General features: G+C 42.4%; 1 protein-coding gene across 1 annotated transcript; it reads right to left on the reverse strand.

Moving 5' to 3' along the window:
• Window positions 1–1,291: 1,291 nt before the first annotated feature.
• LOC133493058 (glycogen debranching enzyme-like) lies at window positions 1,292–22,558 on the reverse strand. Its single transcript, XM_061805994.1, has 9 exons — window positions 22,478–22,558; window positions 10,960–11,096; window positions 10,308–10,441; window positions 10,031–10,206; window positions 9,826–9,928; window positions 9,594–9,717; window positions 5,607–5,708; window positions 5,359–5,470; window positions 1,292–1,431 (listed from the first exon to the last, which is right to left on the reverse strand). Exons 2-9 carry the CDS (start codon window positions 11,089–11,091, stop codon window positions 1,292–1,294), a joined length of 1,023 nt encoding a protein of 340 aa, XP_061661978.1. The 5' UTR covers window positions 11,092–11,096; window positions 22,478–22,558.
• Window positions 22,559–22,817: the final 259 nt, after the last annotated feature.

Consider the following 22,817-nt stretch of genomic DNA (forward strand, 5'->3'; position numbering starts at 1 on the left):
TATCGCAATTTCAGACCCCTCCATGATTTCTAAGTGGGAGAACTTGCAGTATAGCAGGGTATTCAAATACTTATTACTTAACGCGTACCATGAGGAAAATGACCGTTGGAACTTAGTCAAGTCAAAGTCAATCACAATCTCATACTTATTATAGTTAGCGGGGTAGGTGGGAGGTTGGGGGGTGTACGCGAGCATCGTCGCGACAGCCGTAAATAGGAGGCCGGCTTGCTAGAACGCACCTTTATGTGTGTGCGCTCGACGTATTGGCCACACCTGAATCATGCGACGAGGAGATAGTCGAAAGTCTTTTTTTTTTTTTTTTTGGGTGGGGGCACGCCGTCACACGATCAACCAAAACTTCCTTGCAAACGGCGCATTAAGCACCCCTGGTGGAACTGCATTTCCTTTTGCATGGCTCATTATACTGATGACTTTCAACGCAAATGCGCTTGGAATACGTGAAGAAGCTCTGAATATGTGCTTGTGGCATCACTTCCAGACATGCTCAGTATGGTTAACTTGCATTTTCTGTTTGCGGGTGATGACTGATTGTTTAGGAGCAGACTTGTTTAGCTAACGTTTATGAAATAAACACATACATTAATGTCAAGGCTACACAAAATAAGCAACGTCTTACAATATCTATTTTTTCTACTAGGAACAAATTTTATGCACGTGATTTTTCGTGCTCGACTGTGCAGATTTGTGCCGTCGCGCTCGTCAAATGTGAGTCACTGTATATGTATGAATGTATATGACTGTGTGTGTATATATATATAATTCATTTGCAGTGCGTTCACAGCGCTACATAGATTTTCTTGTGCGCTGAGAGTGTGCAATGAAAGCGCAATTGCGCAGTTGTGCACCTCAGAGGCAACAGTGGTAGGGGGCACTTTCAAATGAACAGCGCTGTAATAGCGGAAGCCACACTTGACCAAACAACAGCAACAATGGTGACTAAGAAATGGCAGCAGCAGTGAAAATTAAGTGAATTCTACTTTTAAATCTGATGTTTGTCCTCATTTTGGGTTACAACAGAAACCTTCACTCTAATAAGTCTAGAAATATTGTTTTCAGCATACAGTCAACCATTTCACTTTTTCAAACAAGAGCTGTCATCATGTGTTTACCTTTGCACTTAAAATACACAAGTTAAATCATTAGAAAAGGTAATCAGTCAATATGCTAGGAAATATTTTTTTTTAAATCTAATATCTAATACAAACTAATCTATTTTTCTAATAGGAAGATTTTTTTCTTAGCAAATTCACATGTAATAAGAATTTCTGTGTTACCTGGGAGTAGCAGGTATGCCTTTGTTTCTTGCACGCTCACTCTCTCCCATTTTATCCATCCAAGTGCCACAGTTAAAACGGTTTCCTCCATGGACAAAGCCTGTTGCAGGATCCACATAAATCGCCACATTGAAACCTAGAAGGAAAAAGAACACACTGACATGGTTCCGCTGTTGTTTCAGTGTAGTGTTTACTATAAATTTGCATTTGTTTTTAGATATTCGTTTTTTTAACAGCCTATGCATGTCAACTGCACACGGGAAGAATTCCTAAACATTAGGTAGCCTACTGTCATCAACCTTTTTAATCGATATCTGTACTTAATCAAATTCCATCCACTTTTATAACAACTGTGTTTTGTGGACATGCCCTGAAAACTGAGTCTGAACTCCCAAAGGTCCCACCAATCTAGACTAAGCAAAAGGCTGAGAAGACATCAAAGAGACCTCAACCTAATCATAATTCAAGGAACATGGACAGAAGGCACTACCCACTGGCGTTGAGAGAAACCGCAAACTCAGTGTGACCTGTGTCATCCATCCATCCATCCATCCATCCATCCATCCATCCATCCATCCATCCATTTTCCAAGCTGCTTATCATCACAAGTGAGTGTTGGAGCCTATCCCAGCTAAATTCAACTGTGTCAAAAGAAAAGATTGTAATATTCCATGAACACTGCAAAAATATTCTTAACAAATGTCTTGATCATTGTGTTAGTGTGTGAACTTTATAAGCTTTTTAAACTTGTTTTTGAATAACAGATTTTGAGAATTGTGGCTTAATTTTTACTTAAATCAGCGTCAAATGTGATTTTCAAAAGGCAGCGACTGATGTACCAGCGCCAAAGTTAAACAATTATTATTTGCGTGCCACCAACAATGTTTTTTATTTTTTTTATTTTATGATTTTAAACTTGGGCAGCACAGTGGATCAACTGATGAAGTGTTGGCCTCACAGTTCTGAGGACCCGGGTTCGATCCCGGCCCCACCTGTTTGAGCGCACTCCGGTTTCCTCTTACATCCCAGAATCATACAACATTTATTGGACACTCTATATTGCTCCTAGGTATGATTGTGAGTGTGGCTGTTTGTGCCTATGTGCCCTCCAATTGTCTGGCAACCAGTTCAGGGTGTACCCCGCCTCCTGCCCTTTGACAGCTGGGATAGGCTCCAGCACTCCCCGTGACCCTCATGAGGAGAAGCGGCAAAGAAAATGGATGGATGGATTTTAAACTTGACATGGTACATTTGTGCCACCATGGGTGTGGTCTCCCAGCTCCCAGTTGCCCATCCTCCCTTTGGAACCGCCATCGGCATATTTAAACTATGACTCTTTTCTCTTTTATTTCACGCTCTTTTGTTGTTTAGGCGTCTGTTGTTCTCTTTTTGGGTACTGGTGGCAACCTACCAGCCAGCCGGCTGCAGCCAAACCCGTCTCCCTTCCTTTGTTGTCCATGATGCAGTCAGCGGCAACACGTGCACGAGCACCTGCCACAAGCCAAGCCGTTTTTCAATCGCAAAAGCTGGCGACGCACCTCCATCTCCTTTCCAAGCTACGACCGTTCGGCGTAGCTGAAGTGTACAACTACTAGCATTCCCTGCTGGCCCCGTACGCACCTGACTGAGCGCCAGAGCTCAGTTCACCATGAGTTTAACTGACAGGAAAATTACACATGCACCTTAATGGGACAAGAACTTTTCCCATGTTTCTTTTATTATTTTTTTCTTTGCCATTATTTTTCCAGCTTCAACCAAAATTCGTTTCGTGCTCCTGAGGTCCGGAGGAAGACTACTCCATCTGCGGCCCGAAGTCACACAATGCAATGCTTGCTACAGGGGGCAACACCAGTGTGTAATAATTAATGTGAAATTACTATCTTTCCATGAAACCTCAACGTTGTTCCTCCCGCGCGGACTAACTGCCTTGAACGCTAATACACATTTATCCTAACCCAGCAGACAAACACACATCCTCTTTTCCATTTTCGTACCCCTGTTTTTCTTTTTTTTCTCATTAGTTTGTAGTTATGTTTTGATTTATATTCTATTAAATTCCTTCTAAAATTTCAGTGCTGTGCATCTAGGTTTATTCAGTACCACCTCTGCATATCGGGAACTGTGATATTTAATGTGTAGCATTAACCCTCTTCACGATTATTGAGATTAATAAAAGGTTTGTCGTTCCTTTTTCCTAAATGTTAAACGTTAAAAATAAAAAAATGCAAGGGTATCCACAACTACAACAAAAGCAGAAGTGCATAGTACATTCATCTGAAAAAGCACTTGCTAAGGCTATCTGACAAATATCCTAAATCCCAAGTCAACCATTAGCCAATTCACTAAACGCACTCCTGTAACAGTGAAAAACAGATGTGTTGGAAATTTTAAGTAGTTCATATATATCAAATATATCTATTAGTCCTACCTTCAACTTTTCACAGGTTTTGTTCTTTTGTGGCTTCCAGCTCTCCCGATCATGCTGTTCATAACGCTTGTCCCTAGATCCTTTATCATTATGTTGTTTTACTGGCTCCATGTGTGTAAAACCTGGTATAGCTGGACATCAATATTTTTTTTGTTTGTTTTGTTTTTCACGGTCTCTCTCACTTTAATACAATGAAGGGCCTTTTAGTCAGGACTTCAGTAAGGGGTGACAACTGGTAAGACCTGTACCGTTTCCTCTCTTAGCAAAGACTTTTCTTTCTTTTTGTAATAAAATTACACAAAGACAAGATTGCTTCCTTACTTATGGGTGTCAGAAAAATATTTTTACACAATAGCCAATATACTGGAGCATCTGCTTTGATCGGAAAAAGAAAAGCTGTGGTGGATCAATCACTAAGTGGGCTTGCTGGGCCCTGGTTGAGCTCGCTGGATGTATGACATCCAAGTCCTCCACCGTATGGAGGAAAAAGGCATGAGTGGCACATGTTATATGGGTGAAGGACACCCAATTGCGCCTTAATTGTGAAAATGAAGATTGTGTCGTCGTTACTCTTGGTTATTATGTTGATTACTGTGGCACTGTGAACTCCAGGTAGTTAGGGAACTGGAGTGGAACAAAATCACCCAGAATCACTCATTACTTAGGGGGGGTTTGACAGATCAAAACACAATCATGAGCCTCCAAATATAATCAGAATGTGTACTGTACCACCAGGGAGAATAACAGTGGATCACTACTACACTACTCTGAAAGAGGTATATTGCTATGTCCCCTGAGCAGCTTTGGGGTTATTTAATCACGTATTTGTATCTCCCTGAGTGCAAGATAAAGGAAAAAACCTGCAAAGCCTATGCAAAAACTTTGATAGAGTGGCCCAATGAAGCAAAACTGGAATTACAGGACTGCTTGGACTGCAGAAATTAAACCTTGAAACAAGATTTGTTTGAAAACAAAAATGCATTAGATGGATTTTAAACTTTTGAAAATATTAACCACAATTGACATCCTATAATGTTGTACAAGTTCTATAAAATGATGTGGTTCACTGCTAACTGCTATGTCCTGCACAAGCAAGTAAGAAGAAAAAAGAAATTAACCATGTTATGCAGATAGGCTGTAGAACCATTTTTCTGCATATGATTGTGGCAGTGTCGTGTCAGAAAACTATCACCAACTACAGGGGATCTTGCCTTCAAGTAGAATCCAAAACAACCACAATGGCAATCTGCATAAAATGAATACAATAACAGCCTACACCCATGCAACCACACTACATCACATCTCTGACTCCCCAAGAACCCTGCCATTAGGGGATCGAATCACTAAAGGCCCGAGTCATAGTCTGTCAAACTCGTGTTAGATGAACTGAATAGCATCTCAGGAAACCTGCTGGATGCCAAGCAAACAGCATGACAGAGTCAACATGCTTGACCGACACAAAGATCATCAGTTCAGGAACCGGCATCAATGATCAATTGTGCAGCGGTCAACACAATGATCGACAGTATGAGCAACACTGATCAACACTGCAGAAACCTCTTGTAAGATCAGCAGTGCATGAGACCTGTGAAGAGCTATCGCTCTGCCTCTCTCTTGCTGATGGAAGACACACACCTTCGTCTCTCATGTTCATGTCTATCTTGGGTCCAGCATCTCGCTCTCTGAAGGAAATTCCATCGAGGTGGCGTTGCAAAATCTCTTGAATCACATCATACAGAGGCTGCTCCTGTACACAAACACTGAATATCTCAATACATAATTAATTATGATATTGTTGTATGGTTGAAAGTTTTTAGATTTAGATGTTTTTGCTCGACAGTAATTTTGGGAGGTGGCAAATGATAATACATGGATGTACATACCACTTCTCCTGGTGTACAGGGCTCACTATCATCAGTTGGGTACATGCGTGTGACAGGAAACTGGAGGATACAACACCCTTGGGGAACATGGCTGACGTAATCCTAAAAAGTACAGGTATGGGACATTTTCAGATAATTTGATCAATAAGATGTTATGTGTGTATTTTTATTTTCCTTTCTTACTTTTATGTATTTATATATATATATATATTTATGCATATTTTTTTTACTATGATGCGATTCTTTTGTGATGTGGAATTCTGGAATGTTCCGAGAGGTGCCTATATAAGAAGAGTGAGAAAGACCGTCAACAGAACTTCTTACCAACACTCTTTCGACAAGTAGACAAGTACATGCCACACTGCATTCTCCCTTTCATTCTTGTAAATATTTGGACATTTGTTAACTTGGAATATTCACTGGAAAGAACATTTGCCTGGTTGTTCAACTCTGGTGACTATTCATAGCTTGGCTCAACTATTCGGTCTTTGAACTTCTATTCTGTGTTGATTATTTCATTTTTGTGTTGTGTTGTTGTGTGTGTGATTAAATTGTCTTAAACACAATACAACTGCTTTGTCATATTTTGCTAGTTTGAGTTTGGGGATTTTAGTTTAAATTCACACGCAACAGAGTAAACGTAATCAAAAAAAAAAAAAAAATCAAATTTGGATTTATTTTTAATGCTGCCAACCCCAGTTTTACAATACAGTGGTACCGCTACTTACGAAATTAATCTGCTCTAAAAGTCAATGAGTAACGTCAAGTTTTTATGAGTAGAAACATATTTTACATGTGAATAGCCTAATCGGTTCTACCACCCCAACCCAGGCAGGCACGGGGAGAACATGCAAACTCCACACAGGCGGGTGTGGGACCTCAGAACTGTAAGGCCAACGCTTTACCAACTGATTCACCGTGCCGCCCCATGGAAAATGTATTTTAGTAAATTGAAGAAGAATCCCATAAATCCAAAAATGTAATGAGCATATTCAGTTTTTAAACATGTTGCAAATCCATCCATTATTTGAGTCGCTTATCCTCACAAGGGTCACGGGAGTCTACCCAGCTATCTTCGGGCAGGAGAAAGGGTACACCCTGAACTGGTTGCCACACAATCGCAGGGCACATAACAACAAACAACCAGTCACAGTCACAATCATGTTTACAGGCCAATTACTGCATGTTTTTGGGATATGGAAGAAAACTGGAGTGAAAAAAACTACACAGGCACGGGGAAACATGTGAACTCCACACAGGCAGGTCCAGGATTTGAACCCTGGTTGTCAGAATTCTGAGGCAGATGCTCTAACCAGTTGTTCACCGTGTCACCATGTTGGAACTCCAAAACGTAATTTAAGTTTGCCATGTCTTTACCATTACGGATCAACTTATATGAAAATGACGCACATGATGTTAGGCAAAAGCAAGGGAGATGAATAGATGCTCTTGTTTTTATCAGATTACGCATATATTCTTAACATTGAAGCAACCAAAAACATCGGGAAGGAGCACAATGATGATTACAGGTCCCTACTGAGCGCCATGTTTTTCCATGTAAGTCTATCTCCTGCATCTTCCTCTCAAACACCAACAGCCCTCATGTCTTCCCTCACAATATCCATCAACCTTCTCTTTGCTTTTCCTCTTGCCCTTTTAACCGGGAGCTCCATCCTCAGTGCCACCATCTCAAATCCGTACATCAAGGCTGGCCTCACCACGGTTTTATAAACTTTCACATTCATCTTAGCGGAGACTCTTCTGTCACATAACACGCCAGGCACCTTCCACCAGCTGTTCCACCCTCGCTATAGCTTCTCCCTGGAGCCTCACTCTTCCCAATCCACCCTTCTCATTCACAGACATTCTGTTTTACTTCACCTAATCTTCATTCCTCTCCTTTCCAGTGCATGCCGGAATGTTTCGAATTGTTCACAATGTCATCTGTGAACATCATGGTCCAACTGTATTCCAGTCTAACCACATCTGTCAGCATATCCAAAGCAGGAAGGGGCTCAAAGCTGATCCCTGATTCAGTCGCACCTCCATCTTAAATTAGTCAGTCACATCTATGGGACACCTCATCAATGTTCTGCTGCCCTCATACGTGTGCTGTACTATTCGAACATATTTCTGCACCACATCAGACTTAGGCTCATAGGCTATCTCTGGATAAATGGACACAATGTGGCTCCTTCTGACCTTCTTGTAGATTTCCACTCACATACTTAGGGCAAATAATTAATCTTTAGTACTCTTCATAGGCACGAAACCAGACTGTTGCTCACAGATACTTCTGTCCTGAGTCTAGCATCCCCTACACTTTCCCATAACTTCATTGTGTGGCTCATGTACTTTATTCCGCTGTAGTTTGTACAATTTTGAAAATCACCTTTGTTCATGGGAAAAAGCACACTTTTCTTCCATTCTTCGGGTATCATCTCACCTGCTACTATTCTGCTGAACAAGTTGGTCAAGAACTCCACAGCCACCTTTCCAAATTGCTTCCATACCTCGAGAGGTATGTCATCAGGACCAACGGCCTTTCCATTTTCCATCCTCTATAGTGCCTTTCTCACTTCACCTTTACTAATCATTGCCACTTCCTGGTCCATCAAAGTGTACTCTTCCCTCTCTCTCATTTCTCTTTTTCATCAACTTCTCAAAGTATTCTTTCCATCTTTTTAGCACACGACTGGCACCAGTCAACACTTTTTCATCTCTATCACTACCATCCTATGCTGTCGAGCTAAACTCTCCCCTACCAATACTTTAGACTCGGTAACCAGCTTCAGATTACATCGTCTGCACAAAATGTAATCCACCTCCGTGCTTCTACTTCCACTCTTGTCTTGCCTATGTTCCTCCCTCTTCTGGAAAAAGTGTTCACTCCTGCCATTTCTGTTCTTTTTGTAAAGTCCTCCACCATCTGTCCCTAAAGTTCCCTTTCTGGATGTCTATTAATTTCTCATCATGTTTCCTTCACCAACATGTCTGCACCAATCAGAATCAGAATCAGCTTTATTGGCCAAGTATGTAAAAACACACATGGCATTTTTCTCTGGCAATCGTTGCTGCCCTGGTATGACATTCAGAACAAACAACAACAAAGCAACAAGAACAAAGAACAAGAGACAAAACTCTCTCTGTGTCTTATCTAGTTCCTTCCAGAATTTCTCTTTCACCTCAAGGTCACATCCTTCCAGTAGGGTATAGCCGCAAATCACATGATTTCAAGTTTCAGCCTAATCACAAAATCTCTTGATACTCGAAGTACTCTTTTGACCTCCAAGACATTCTTACCACACTCTTCCTGTAAAATAACCCCTACTCTATTTCTCTTCCCATCTACTCCATGATAAAATAATTTAAACCCTGCCCCTAAACCTTCAATTCCTCCGCAGGGTGTCTGGGCTCTCCCTTATAGATAGCATGAGAAGCTCGGTCATCCGGGAGGGGCTCAGTGTAAAGCCGCTGCTCTCTGAATTGATAAGAGGCAGAGGAGGTTGGAGGGACATCTGATCTGGATGCCTTTCGGACAACTCATGGGTGAGGTGTCCCACCGGAAAAAGACCCTGACAAGACACAAAGACACTGGACAACGCTGGAGAGATTATGTCTCTCGGCTGGCCTGGGAATGCCTCGGGATCCTCTGGAAGAGCTAGATGACGTGGCTGGGGAAAGGGAAGTCTGGGTATCCCACGACCTGACCCGGAAAAGTGGTAGAAGATTGGATGGATGGATGTCTTTCTAAAGCACTTTTCCTCACCTTGTTGTTGAATTGTGCTATACCAACAAACTTGCCTTGCCTACTGTATTAAAATCATGAAGAAATTTATGGGTCTCTTTAAAGTTTTGATTTTTAACTAGTGTAATGTACACTAAGACCTTTTGTCTGTCCAAAAAAGTGGAATTGTATTTGTGAACTTCAATCCCTTAAACCCACCTGTAGTATGCCTTTATAAGTACATTTCAGTTTTCTCCTACCTGGAGGCACTGCAGCCACCACCATACAGCATCACGGCAATTGTATCTGGCGAAACGACCCTCTCCCAACAGGTTTGGGATCAAACCATGACGTAATGTCCCTGCGAATGCCAAGATGATGTTTCTAAGGACACAGCAGAAGGACACATTGATTTTTCAATTACTTTATATGTTCAGAAAACAATATCATGTGATGCAGGAATCACACATGCACGCACACACAAATGCATACCGGGCTTCAGTGTGTCTCCCAGTCAACAGCATCAGTCCTCTGAGAGCAATAAAAGTATCTCTGCCCCAGCAACGAAAAATTCCAGTACAGAAATGGGGAAGACCTAAAACAGATTTGAATCAGTGCTAGTAGGAACAAAATGTAATTTTTTTAATAATACTAGATTTTGTTTGGGAAAATTTTCATGCGTTAATAGTTTGGTGACCTGCAGCCACTGTTACGCAGCACTGCTCCTTCTGTCCAGTTATTGAGCTGACGCAATATGGAACATTCGCAATTTTGACTGAAAGAGAAGGAAGACCAGGGTAGCGTCCGACACCACACATCTGAAGAGAACCCAAAGCCAAGTGTCGTACAAAGCTAGAGCCACTCTGAATGAAACTGAAAAATAAAACATAAAATATACTTAGACTTGAGGTTATTTTTTGATTTAATAATCATATAAAATAGACTTCAAAGTTGCATGATTACAAAACAACTACCTTGACATGAGTTTGTAAGTTGCATCCAGAGCTGTGGTGAAAGTGGATACAAGGATTGCATCAAAGTAACAGGGGATAAGATAACGTGGGATGTGCTTCAGATAAGTAAACATTGCCTCCAGCCATTGTCCAACCTGAAGACAAATCATAGTCATGATGATTTTTCAATTACACAAGTCAGATTTTACTGAGAGGATTTTATCAATCCATCCATCCATCCAGCCATCCATCCCTTTTCTTAGCCGCTTATCCTCACAAGGGTCATGGGAGTGCTGGAGCCTATCCCAGCTGTCAACGGGCAGGACGCAAGGTACACCATGAACTAGTTGCAACCCAGTCACAGGGCACATCAAGACATACAGCTGCACTCACAATCACACCTAGGGGTAATTTAGAGTGTCCAATTAATGTTGCATGTTTTGGGGATGTGGGAGGAAACCGGAGTGCCGGAGAAAACCCACACAGGCACGGGGAGAACATGCAAACTCCACACAGGGAGGGCTGGGACTGAACCCAGATCATCAGAACTGTGAGGCCAATGTTTTCCAGGTCCTCAACCGTGCCACAGAGGATTTTAATGGGAGTAATTCTTTTTCTTTGTCTCTCATGTTCATGCATATATGAAGCCCTTTTAAGGCTGTTAAGGCTTTACCTGTGCCAGAGGTCCTTCTCTATGTATCAGTCTATTGGCGATATAGTCCATTAACCAGTCTCCTTGTCTGAGGTTAGAACAGACCGGATGCCCAAGGTCATTGTTGGCACGAATATCAGCCAAAACTGACATTACACCTGCATTGACAAAACCACATTATTTATGAACTGATAACAATAGGGTTTCCCCATTGTGGGATTAATTAAGACTAATATTCTATGTCGCATGTACAGAGCTTGTGCACGTGATATCAACATTTCACAACGCCATATTGCTGGTCAAAAAGAGCTGCTCGACAGTGTGGGGGACATTGAACTGAAGCAGAATATTCACAATGCCCGAGACTTGTTGTGCTGTTCATTGTTACAACAGACGAGAGAGATATTCAAAGAAATCATTCTATGAAATACCAGCTGAAAAGACAAGAAAAGATGATGGATTTCGGCAATCAAACGTGATGGATGGTGCCCAACCAAATACACACGACTTCACTTCAGGTAGGAATTATTTTTCTCAATCTCAGATTCCCAAGAAGTATTCATCATGCCAATTTGGCTCATTTGAGAAAAATGCGTTTAAAAAAAAAAAAAAAAAAAAAAAAAAATAAGCGAGTCGTCTACAACGTACACGAAGCGTGTTGCGGCCACACGTTAATCTTTGGTAAACCTCTTTCCTTTTTTCTAATATGCATTGTTCTCAAATAAGTCCAATGCGTATTTAAAAAAAGAAAAAACATTGGTCAAACAGAGGTTTACCGAAGTTCAACGCGTGGCCGCAATGTGCGTTCATGTATGGGGGCTGAAGCCTATCGCAGCACTTTATTTTCATTTTTTAAATACGCATTGGACTCATTGAGAACAATGCATATTTAAAAAGATATCAGGGAGAAGTTTACCAAAGTTTAACGTGTGACCACAACACGCTTTGTGTATTGAGGAACCAACTCGTTGTCTTTTTTTTTCCCCCAATTAAAGTTAATGATTGCAAGTTTGTGTAAAATCAGGGGTCATTTATTTAAATATTTGTATTTGTATTGAAAAAAATCTGAGTGGCTCCATCACTATGTGTAATTTATCCTTGATTAAGAACCGATCCAACAACGAAGTATTTGTATGCATCCAGACTTTTCTACGCTTTCAACCTCTTCCATGTAAATCTCAACGACTTACTCACCAGATACATGTGTAGATCCAGTTGTCCAAGACTACCGGAAGCGGGGTCATGGTCTAATTTCTTATCGGCGACTTCGGCCTTAAATATGGGTCCTCTATGCCAAGTGTTTCTCATTTTTCTACGTATCTTCATTTATTATCACCTTCTAAATGTTTCATGTTATCGGACAAAACTCTGGGCGTCGTGCTATAAGACGTATTTTCGCGTCGTCTCCAATCGACTTAGCATTGAAGAAGAGGAAAGAAGATGATGGTGTCAACAACTGCGTTACTTAAATTACAGTGTTCAAAATCATACTAACTTGTCACTTAAGACTTTGTCTGAGCTCTTTTTAGGTGTGTAAAATTTAGGGAAAATGACAAGAAACTTTTTATTTCAACCCGTGCATTGTCCCAGCTTGCTTGGCCGAATGTCACACTGGTCCAGTAGTAGATGCTTTTGTGGTTGATGGTCTGTTGAGGTGGCTCTAGGGACATGGAATCTCATCTCATATCTCTCTCTCTCTCTCTCTCTCTCTCTCGAAGAGCCCAGCGTGTAAGGTCAACACGTTCTGACTAGATAGTCAGTGTGTCAATCTTTCACACGCAGCAGTGTTATGCTAGCGAAGAACTTCAAATTCATTTATACGAGACATGTATTGAAAATCAAATGTAGGGCATACCTTCGTGCAAACATATGTGTTCCGGTTGATATTAGATGGATTTAGTTGATGATGCGGTCTTCCACAAAGTTTGATCCATCGAAGGCATTTTTCGTACTGGGTCTTCGGTTTTGGAAAGGGTACGAATTGAATTCCACCAACTAGCCTTTCAGGATACCCGTCGTCACTATTACAAAGTCCGTGACTACACCTCTTAACCATATTTTTTGTTAAATAACCCAAATGTGCGATAAAACGCTAACTAAACCTATACTGGACCATGCAATGTTGTCTGAAAAAATGGCGGGAGCAAAAACGGGCTTTGGTTTATGCAGATCTCTGGCCTCTGATTGGTCAGTGACGTGGATTGCGCAATATCCACGGAGGGGTCAATTACAATGAGACATGGAAGGCTGTGATTGGAAAGAATGGTCCCCCAATCAGAACCCGAGCGGTGTTCGCTTACCTGACGTCTGTGCTTATCATGGGTTCTCCATAATGAACACCCTATTGAAGCATGAGGGTGCCCACATTGCACTTGGCACCAGGACACCCTAGGTCGCAGTTTGATGATCGACTGTGGTCGTGTCATCGGACTTGCAGCCACATGTCTTGGAGACTTGGGTAAAAAGAGGGACAGAGCTGTCAAATGGTCACCACCTGGTGGTGAGTTGGCTACAATGGTGGTGGGGTTCCGGTCGGACGTGGCAAGGCCAAATGTATTGTGAGGGTCTGCTGGGAACAGCTGGCAGAATCCCGTAAGAAGGAGTTTTAATTCATCTCCAACAAAATTTTGCTCACTTTCCAGGGGTGGCAAGGAGCACTGAGTTCGAATAGACTATGTTCCGCGCTTCTATTACTGAGAAAGCCACCCAGAGCTGTGGCCGTAGAGTGAGTGGTGCCTGTCGTGGTGTCAATTCTCAAAGATGTTGGAGAACAGTGAGGCAAGCTGAAGAAGGAACCCTATCTCCCAAGGCAGCTTATGGGTACCAGTTGGAAAAGTGCAATGTAGCTATGGTGTAGCTGATGCAAACACACGGTCATGAGAGGAATTCAATGAGGCCATGAAGAAAGATTTCAAGACTGCTTCAAAGAAATTCTGGTCCACCATCCGGCATCTCTGGATGAGGAAGCAGTGCACTGTCAACATTGTGTATAGTGTGGATGGAGCGCTGCTGACCCCGACTCAGGAGGTTGTGTGTGAGCCGGTGGGGAAAATACTTTGAAAACCTGCTCAATTCCACTGAGATAACTTCCAATGAAAAAGCTGAATCTGGGCTCTCTGAGGCGGGCTCCTATCTCTGGGGTTGGGGTCACCAAGGTGGTTAAAAAGCTCCTTGGTGGCAAGGCCATGGGTAGATTGTTTTGCCCAGAGTTGCTCAAGGCTCTGGATGTTGTGGGGCTGTGCTGGTTAACACACCTCTGCAACGTTGCGTGGACATCGGGGACCGTGCCTCTGGATTGGCAGACTGGGGTGGTAGTCCTGCTTTTTTAAGAAGGGGGACCGGAGGGTGTGTTCAAACAGCAGGGGCTCACATAGCCCTGCCGCCCTGGTAAGGAAGTACGGAAGTTGACTGCAAAATACGTCATTTATAGTTTCTTCTTCAACCACACACAGTCCACAGATTTTTCATGGTGCGAGAGTATAAAAAAAAATAATAATAATCAATATACGGCAACATTCTGACGTGCTCTGAACAAACGGATGATTCTATTCTGGCTGATTTTTTTTGGGGTGAACAACATACTAAATTTCATGATTTTGGCGTCAGTAGCACTTTATCTTGGTCCCTTGAGCTGGATCCCAGGACACCTGAGGTTTCCAGGGGGTGTATTGAATACCAAAAAGACTATAGCCACGGCAGATTCCTTCTGAGTCTAAAGACCCTTTCTGGGCCTGGTTTCCAGCCCGCTGGATGATGTAGGAAGACTTAAAGATGACATAATTGTTGAAATGGAAGGAAGAAGCTGAGAAGGCACTCTGCGATATAAAACAAGCTTTAATGTTAAGCACAGCCATGCCAAATTATGATCACACCTTTTATAAAATGGTCGATTGTAATGGTCATTTTTTGACCTCAGTTTTGACGAAAAGACATGGAAATAAAATGAAATTGATGGCTAATTTTTCATCCAAATTAGACAGAATAGCGTGTGAACTTCCTCACTGTGGGAGACCAGTCTTAGCGGCATCAATGGCTGTGGAGGTGAGTGCACCAATTGTTTTGCTCCACCCTCTGGTGGCGCATGTTCCTCCACAGTCTAGGCATTGCTCTTGCTTCTTCTTAATAGACAAACATAACATTTCTATCGCTAGACAGAGACCTCGCATGCCCAGCGACGCTGTTGTCACAACCACGTCAAAATAGAAAGATGAACAACTCTCAACCCAGCACCATTGCTACCACTTCTGGAGGACGGAAGAAAACGCGACTGCCAAGAATTGGCAGAGAAAATGGCAAAAAGCAAAAGCTTTGATTAGATTTGATTTGATTTCATCCACAGGAAAAAAGTAACACGTAAAATTGTTAGTTGAATTACTAAGTGCAATACAACTGCCAAAAACAGTTGCTGTATGCAAATGCTTTCCAAATACATCAAACAAAGATGATTTCATTGGAAAATGCTTTCACGGATAAAACAGCAAAGAAAACTGCATCGAGAAACTCAAATAATGATAAATGACACAGCTACAAATCTAGAAAAAGACACGCTAAAAGAAATGCAACAGAGTCCGATAGCGGAACAGGTAGCATGTAAGAAAAATGGGCCATACTAAAAAATGACATCTATGCATGACCAAACAATAACCCTATCCTACGCCAAAAAAAAAAAAAAATATATATATATATATATATATATATATATATATATATATATAGGCTGCTATATTGAGCCATGGGCTAACGCATATCTCAACAGAAGGGATGGTAGGACAGGTAAATCAACATATACAAAAAAAATTTGTAGCGCATGCTTGACTTGCACTAGACAGAACCCAAGTCAAAATGAAGGGAAAAAGTATTGCTTGGTCATAATAGATGCATTCTCAACTTTTTCCAACAAAACATCCCAACATATTGAGGTTAACATGACACCACTTTGGTGGAACCAGAACAGTGGGTCTTGGTGAGAAGCATTAAGAAGAAGCACTGGTATTCACCCAATGCAGCCCTATGGGGGCACAAACCAGTGCAATCTGTAGGCCGGTCCCAAGCCCGGATAAATGCAGAGGGTTGTGTCAGGAAGGGCATCCGGCGTAAAAACTGTGCCAAACAAATATGAGCGTTCATCTAAAGAATCCCATACCGGATCGGTCGTGGCCCGGGTTAACAACGCCCGCCCCCGGCACTGCTAACCTGCAGGGCGTCGGTGGGAATTCAGCTACTGTGGGTCGAAGACAAAGAAGAGGAGGAAACCGGATCCAGCGTCAGAAGAAAAAGAGGAATGCACAGAGCCTACAACTGAGTGTAGGGACTTTGAATGTTGGGACTATGACAGGAAAAGCTCAGGAGTTGGTTGACATGATGATTAGGAGAAAGGTTGATTTTCTGTGCATCCAAGAGAGCAGGTGGAAAGGTAGTAAGGCTAGAAGTTTGGGAGCAGGGTTTAAATTATTCTACCACGGAGTAGATGGGAAGAGAAATGGAGTAGGGGTTATTTTAAAGGAAGAGCTGGCTAAGAATGTCTTGGAGGTGAAAAGAGTATCAGATCGAGTGATGAGACTAAAATTTGAAATTGAGGGTGTTATGTATAATGTGGTTAGCGGCTAAGCACCACAGGTAGGATGTGACCTAGAGTAGAAAGAGAAATTCTGGAAGGAACTAGATGAAGTAGTTCTGAGCATCCCAGACAGCGAGAGAGTTGTGATTGGTGCAGATTGTAATGGACATATTGGTAAAGGAAACAGGGGCGATGAAGAAGTGATGGGTAAGTACAGCATCCAGGAAAGGAACTTCGAGGGACAGATGGTGGTGGACTTTGCAAAAAGGATGGAGATGGCTGTAGTGAACACTTATTTTCAGAAGAGGGAGGAACATATAGTGACCTACAAGAGCGGAGGTAGAAGCACGCAGGTGGATTATATTTTGTGCAGATGATGTAATCTGAAAGAGGTTACTGAATGTAAAGTAGTGGTAGGGGAGAGTGTAGGTCGACAGCATAGGATGGTAGCGTGTAGGATGACTCTGGTGGTGGGTAGGAAGATTAAGAAGACAAAGGTAGAGCAGAGAACCATGTGGTGGAAGCTGAGAAAAGGAAGAATGTTGTGCGGCCTTTCGGAAAGAGGTAAGACAGGTTCTCAATGGAAAGCAGAAGCTCCCGGAAGACTGGACAACGACAGTCAAGGTAATCAGAGAGACAGGCAGGAGAGTACTTTGTGTGTCGTTTGGTAGGAAAGGGGAGAAGGAGACTTGGTGGTGGAACCCCAAAATACAAGGAGTCATACAAGGAAAGAGATGAGCGAAGAAGAAGTGGGATACTGAGAGGACTGAGGAGAGGCGAAAGGAGTACATCGAGATGCGACGTAGGGCAGAGGTAGAGGTGGCAAAGGCTAAACAAGAGGCATATGAAGACATGTACACCAGGTTGGACACGAAAGAAGGAGAAAAGGATCTCTACAGGTTGGCCAGACAGAGGGATAGAGATGGGAAGGATGTGCAGCAGGTAAGGGTGATTAAGGATAGAGATGGAAATGTGTTGACTGGTGCCGGTAGTGTGCTAAATAGATGGAAAGAATACTTTGAGAAGTTGATGAATGAAGAAAATGAGAGAGAAGGAAGAGTTGAAGAGGCAAGTGTGAAGGACGAGGAAGTGGCAATGATTACCAAGGGGGAAGTCAGAAAGGCACTACAAAGGATGAAAAATGGAAAAGCAGTTGGTCCTGATGACATACCGGTAGAGGTATGGAAGCAATTTGGAGAGATGGCTGTGGAGTTTTTGACCAACTTATTCAACAGAATACTCGCGGGCGAAAAGATGCCCGAAGAATGGAGGAAAAGTGTTCTAGTTCCCATTTTTAAGAACAAAGGGGATGTTCAGAGCTGTGGGAACTATAGAGGAATAAAGTTGATGAGCCACACAATGAAGTTATGGGAAAGAGTAGTGGAGGCTAGACTCAGGACAGAAGTAAGTATCTGCGAGCAACAGTATGGTTTCATGCCTAGAAAGAGTACCACAGATGCATTATTTGCCTTGAGGATGCTCGTGGAAAAGTACAGAGAAGGTCAGAAGGAGCTACATTGTGTCTTTGTGGATCTAGAGAAAGCCTATGACAGAGTACCAAGAGAGGAACTGTGGTACTGCATGCGTAAGTCTGGTGTGGCAGAGAAGTATGTTAAAATAGTACAGGACATGTATGATGGCAGCAGAACAATGGTGAGGTGTGCCTTAGGTGTGACAGAGGAATTTAAGGTGGAGGTGGGACTGCATCAGGGATCAGCTCTGAGCCCCTTCCTGTTTGCAGTGGTAATGGATAGGCTGACAGATAAGGTTAGACTGGAATCCCCTTGGACCATGATGTTCGCAGATGATATTGTCATATGCAGTGAAAGCAGGGAGCATCCAGAGGAACAATTGGAAAGATGGAGACATGCACTGGAAAGGAGAGGAATGAAGATTAGCCGAAGTAAAACAGAATATATGTGCGTGAATGAGAAAAGTAGAGGGGGAAGAGTGAGGCTACAGGGAGAAGAGATAGCGAGGGTGGACGACTTCAAATACTTGGGGTCAACAATACAGAGCAATGGAGAGTGTGGTCAGGAAGTGAAGAAACGGGTCCAAGCAGGTTGGAACAGCTGGCGAAAGGTGTCTGGTGTGTTATGTGACAGAAGAGTGTCTGCTAGGATGAAGGGCAAAGTTTACAAAACAGTGGTGAGGCCGGCCATGATGTACGGATTAGAGACAGTGGCACTGAAGAAACAACAGGAATCTGAACTGGAGGTGGCAGAAATGAAGATGTTGAGGTTCTCGCTCGGAGTGACCAGGTTGGATAGGATTAGAAATGAGCTCATTAGAGGGACAGCCAAACTGGATGTTTTGGAGACAAGATTCGAGAGAGCAGACTTCGATGGTTTGGACATGTTCAGAGGCGAGAGAGTGAGTATATTGGTAGAAGGATGCTGAGGATGGAGCTCCCAGGCAAAAGAGCGAGAGGAAGACCAAAGAGAAGGTTTATGGATGTGGTGCGGGAAGACATGAGGGCAGTTGGGGTTAGAGAGGAAGATGCAGGAGATAGGCTAAGATGGCAAAAGATGACACGCTGTGGCGACCCCTAACGGGACAAGCCGAAAGGAAAAGAAGAAGAAGAAGAAGACTGGTATTCACCCAAGTGGGAAGGTCCATATCAAGTACCCCTAACAACCCCTACAGCTGTAAAAATAGCAGAAAGATCGACATGGGCATATTCACTCAAGTGGGAAGGTCCATATCAAGTACTCCTGACAACCCCTACAGCTGTAAAAATAGCAGAAAGATCGACGTGGTTACATTTGTCTTATTGTAAGGAGGTTCTTGATTGTGAAACCATTGTTAATAATAAAGACTATTTGTTTTGTTGGCTATTTGTAAGATAGTTGCTCTCACTCGCACTGCTAAGGGTGCTGTAAGTCCGGTTACAAAGGAGGCAGTGGTATTTAGAGTGATGTCATCTCAACCCAGTGAAGAAAACAACCTGCCCAACACATTTAAGGGAGTGAGTCCACTATCATAATGGCGACGAAATGGTAAAATTCTGCTATTATGTGTTGGATGGCGACGTTGACAACTATTCTACTTTTCCTGTTTGTGTGGTACCTATGAGGACAACCTGTACACATACACAGTACTAGAATTACAGCTATGAAACCACCTGGGTCAAAAACATTAGACTGTACTAAAAGAGAAATGACAGACGAAAACTATGGACATAGTATCCAGACTAGACATTGGATTGCTGTTTTTTTCTCCACATAATCAAACTGCCTTAATTATAATTCCTCACTCTGTACTTACTTATGTAGCAGAGGATAATGGGCAAAACTGGGGAGTAGAATACGAATGGTAAGCAACGTTTTTGATGTTGGATGGGGACATCTCATTAGCGAGACTAGTGATTATTGGTCCAGCTGGTCACTAGACCCAGCGCGATACCACAGAGAGAAGTTTAGCATGAATAAAACTAGCAGGAGTCTAATTTTGAAGTAGCAATCAAACCAACCAGTATGCCTTCCTATAAGGTAATGGGCCTAGACTAGCGGAAGGGGCCCTCAATTTGACGTAGCATTGTGTTATGGAAATCGAGCAAAACCTGGAATGCCACTTCGGACGTCTACTAAAGGTGGAAGTATCCTAATAGCTGAAGACGTCACTATGGACGATTGGTTTCAGGTAGCTCCAGGAGTTTCAGGACAAAATAATCAGTGGATTTTTATGGTGGAAGAACGAGTAAAAGCTTCATGAAAATATTACGTAGTTTGCATGAGTCCAAGACTGTTGTTGCAAGTCATTCCCGCATTATTACCTGATAACTGTACCACAGAATTAATGACCAAAACAGTTTCTCATGGTGAGTGCAAGCAATGGGATTCAGTATATCCATTGTTTTCTACGGATGTTGCCACCAAGAATTTTTACATGCATTTAATTATAAGGGAAAGAAAGTAAACTGGGAAACCAGTCAGCGTTAACGTGTAAAACTATGTTTGAAGTTGATATTTTGTTCAAACTATTGTGGTGCAGTGACATCTGGTGGCGGTGTGGCGATAAATGACTTAGAAATGTGACTGGATACTCTGCTCTGAAACCTTGCTACTACTGTTATCCATTCACCCAGTGTCTGCTTATGAACTAACTTCTGCTGTACATGCCATTTTACCCAAGCAGTTGGCATTGGCAAAAAAGCAGCTGTCTGGCAAGAGGACAACAATCCAACATAAACTGACGCCATTTGTGTTCCTCGTGGTGTTCCAAATGAGTATAATTTGTCTGACCAAGTGGCAAAAGGATTCAAGTCTTTACTCTGTTGCTGTTGTACAACCAACAAGAACGTGGAGAGAATAAACTACATCCACTACAGTGTCCAAAATTGGGAAATGGGACTCGGTTTTGAGGCTGTGCATGAACAACTCACAGCTACTTATTTACCAAAAACCGAACAGCCGTGGACATGATCCTGGCTGAAAAAGTGGTGTCTGCGCTCTCTTTGGGGAACAACATTGCACCTTCATTCCGAACAATACAGCTGCTGATAGAAGTCTGACCAGGGCTCGAGAAGGCCTGCAAGATGAAGGAGCATTTAGTGTTGACACCTACATGTGAGACAATTGGATGAGTGTTTGACAGATATAAAGCTCTCATCTCATCTATTTTAATTTCTATTTGCGGTTTTCGCAGCAATTTTGACCTTGTGTGTATTTTGCTGTATTCCCTGTCTGGGGTCTCTCCGAAGCAGAATATTTACCACAGCAATCTCACCCATGGAGAACAAAATGGTGCAGATTTGCTTGGGACAGATCGTGATGAAGAGAGTATTCCATCTGACTTGCCTGATGTGTTTCCAGATCCTGGCTGTTATGACGACAATGCATAAACCAAATATTTTTCCTCTCAGTGTAATCATGTTCTTTATCATAAAGATGAATGGATAGTTGAAATTATAGCAAAGTGACTATTTTAGGTGATTAGAGAATTTGAGCAGATAATAGATAAACAGGAGAGAAATGTTGGATTAATTGTGCATAAAGTTCTCATATTTGCTCTCTTGTTTTGCTTTTAATGCTCTTTCTCATGCTTAATGTGCTTAATGTGGCCAGAACGGCCAAGAGATTGTAACTGTACACATCCTTTACGTTCTCCTTGCGAGCAAAAGTTCCTCTTGTCTTCCTTCCTTGAGAGAAAATCGTACTTTAAATGTCCTAGGTTGCGTGAACCCAGCACACTACTCATGTAATCTATGATATCGTACTTCAAACTGTCATTGGTTGAGTAAACCTGGCAGGTTCCTATATGACTGGTGTCACAGTTTGGTCCACATTGTAGGCAGTAAGTCAGACATATTTACGGTGAGTTTTAGACTGCACCATGGCTGTCCCTGTCACGGATTCTATTCATAACATTAATGGACAGAATCGCAACGGACAGCCAAGGTGTAGAAGGGGTCCGGTTCGGTGACCTCAGAATTGCATCTCTGCTTTTTTTAGGTGATGTGGTTCTGTTGACTTCATCAAGCAGCGTCCTCAAACTCTCACAAGAGTATTTCACAGCAGAGCGTGACGCGGATGGGATGAGAAAAATCACCTCCAAATCTGATACCATGGTCCTCTGTCAGAAAAGGGTAGTGGCACTCTCAAGGTCGGAGATGAAATCCTCCCCCAAGTGGAGGAGTTCAGGTATCTTCCGGTCTTGTTCACAAGTGAGGAAATAATGGAGCCGCAGTTCGACAGGCGGCTTGGTCCAGGATCTGCAGTGATGTAGACTTTGTATCGGTCTGCTGTGGTAAAGAGGGAGTAAAATCGAAAAGAGAAGCTCTCAATTTTCCAGTCGATCGACTTTCCAACCCTCACTATGGTCCCGAGCTGTTAGCGTATAGCAAAATCTCTGACTAATTGACAATCATGATAACTCCAATGAAAAATAAATTATCTATCTGAAAATATCTGTTCATAAGGTGAATCAGAAGATGTCGTATCAAGAATGTGGAAGGATTTACTGCACTCCAATATCACTTACCTTGCAGGCCTGCATATTTGAAGGTTCCCCATCCTGGAATATTATAACAGCCTCCACCATCCTCTTGTTCTTCTGAATTGCAGCGAAATAGCAGGACATTGATGTCTGCTAGTGTTAGCTTTGACATCAGCCTATGTGAGAGTTTCACTCAAGATGACAAATACAAAACAACACAGCGATGGATTTTTTTGATAAATGAATAAAATCTCTTCAGCATTCACGCCATCATAATAATAATCCATCCTTCCATCTATTGTCCGAGCAACTTATCCTTATGAGTGTTGTGGCTGTGCCTACCCTAGCACGTTCTACACACTGAAGTGGTTGCCAACGGAATGAA

This window comes from Syngnathoides biaculeatus, chromosome 19 (genome assembly GCF_019802595.1).
Source record: "Syngnathoides biaculeatus isolate LvHL_M chromosome 19, ASM1980259v1, whole genome shotgun sequence".
In the NCBI taxonomy this organism is placed as follows: Eukaryota; Metazoa; Chordata; class Actinopteri; order Syngnathiformes; family Syngnathidae; genus Syngnathoides; species Syngnathoides biaculeatus.

Bases quoted from the DNA above. Each gene is read 5' to 3' on its own strand.
- LOC133493058 (XM_061805994.1), bottom strand. From the start codon at position 11,091: ATGTCAGTTTTGGCTGATATTCGTGCCAACAATGACCTTGGGCATCCG. The intron at 5,709-9,593 runs GTAGGAGAAAAC...TGTACTTTTTAG, and splicing joins GGTGGCTGCAGTGCCTCCAG to GATTACGTCAGCCATGTTCC. The intron at 1,432-5,358 runs GTGTGTGTCTTC...TTTTCCTTCTAG, and splicing joins CATGAACATGAGAGACGAAG to GTTTCAATGTGGCGATTTAT.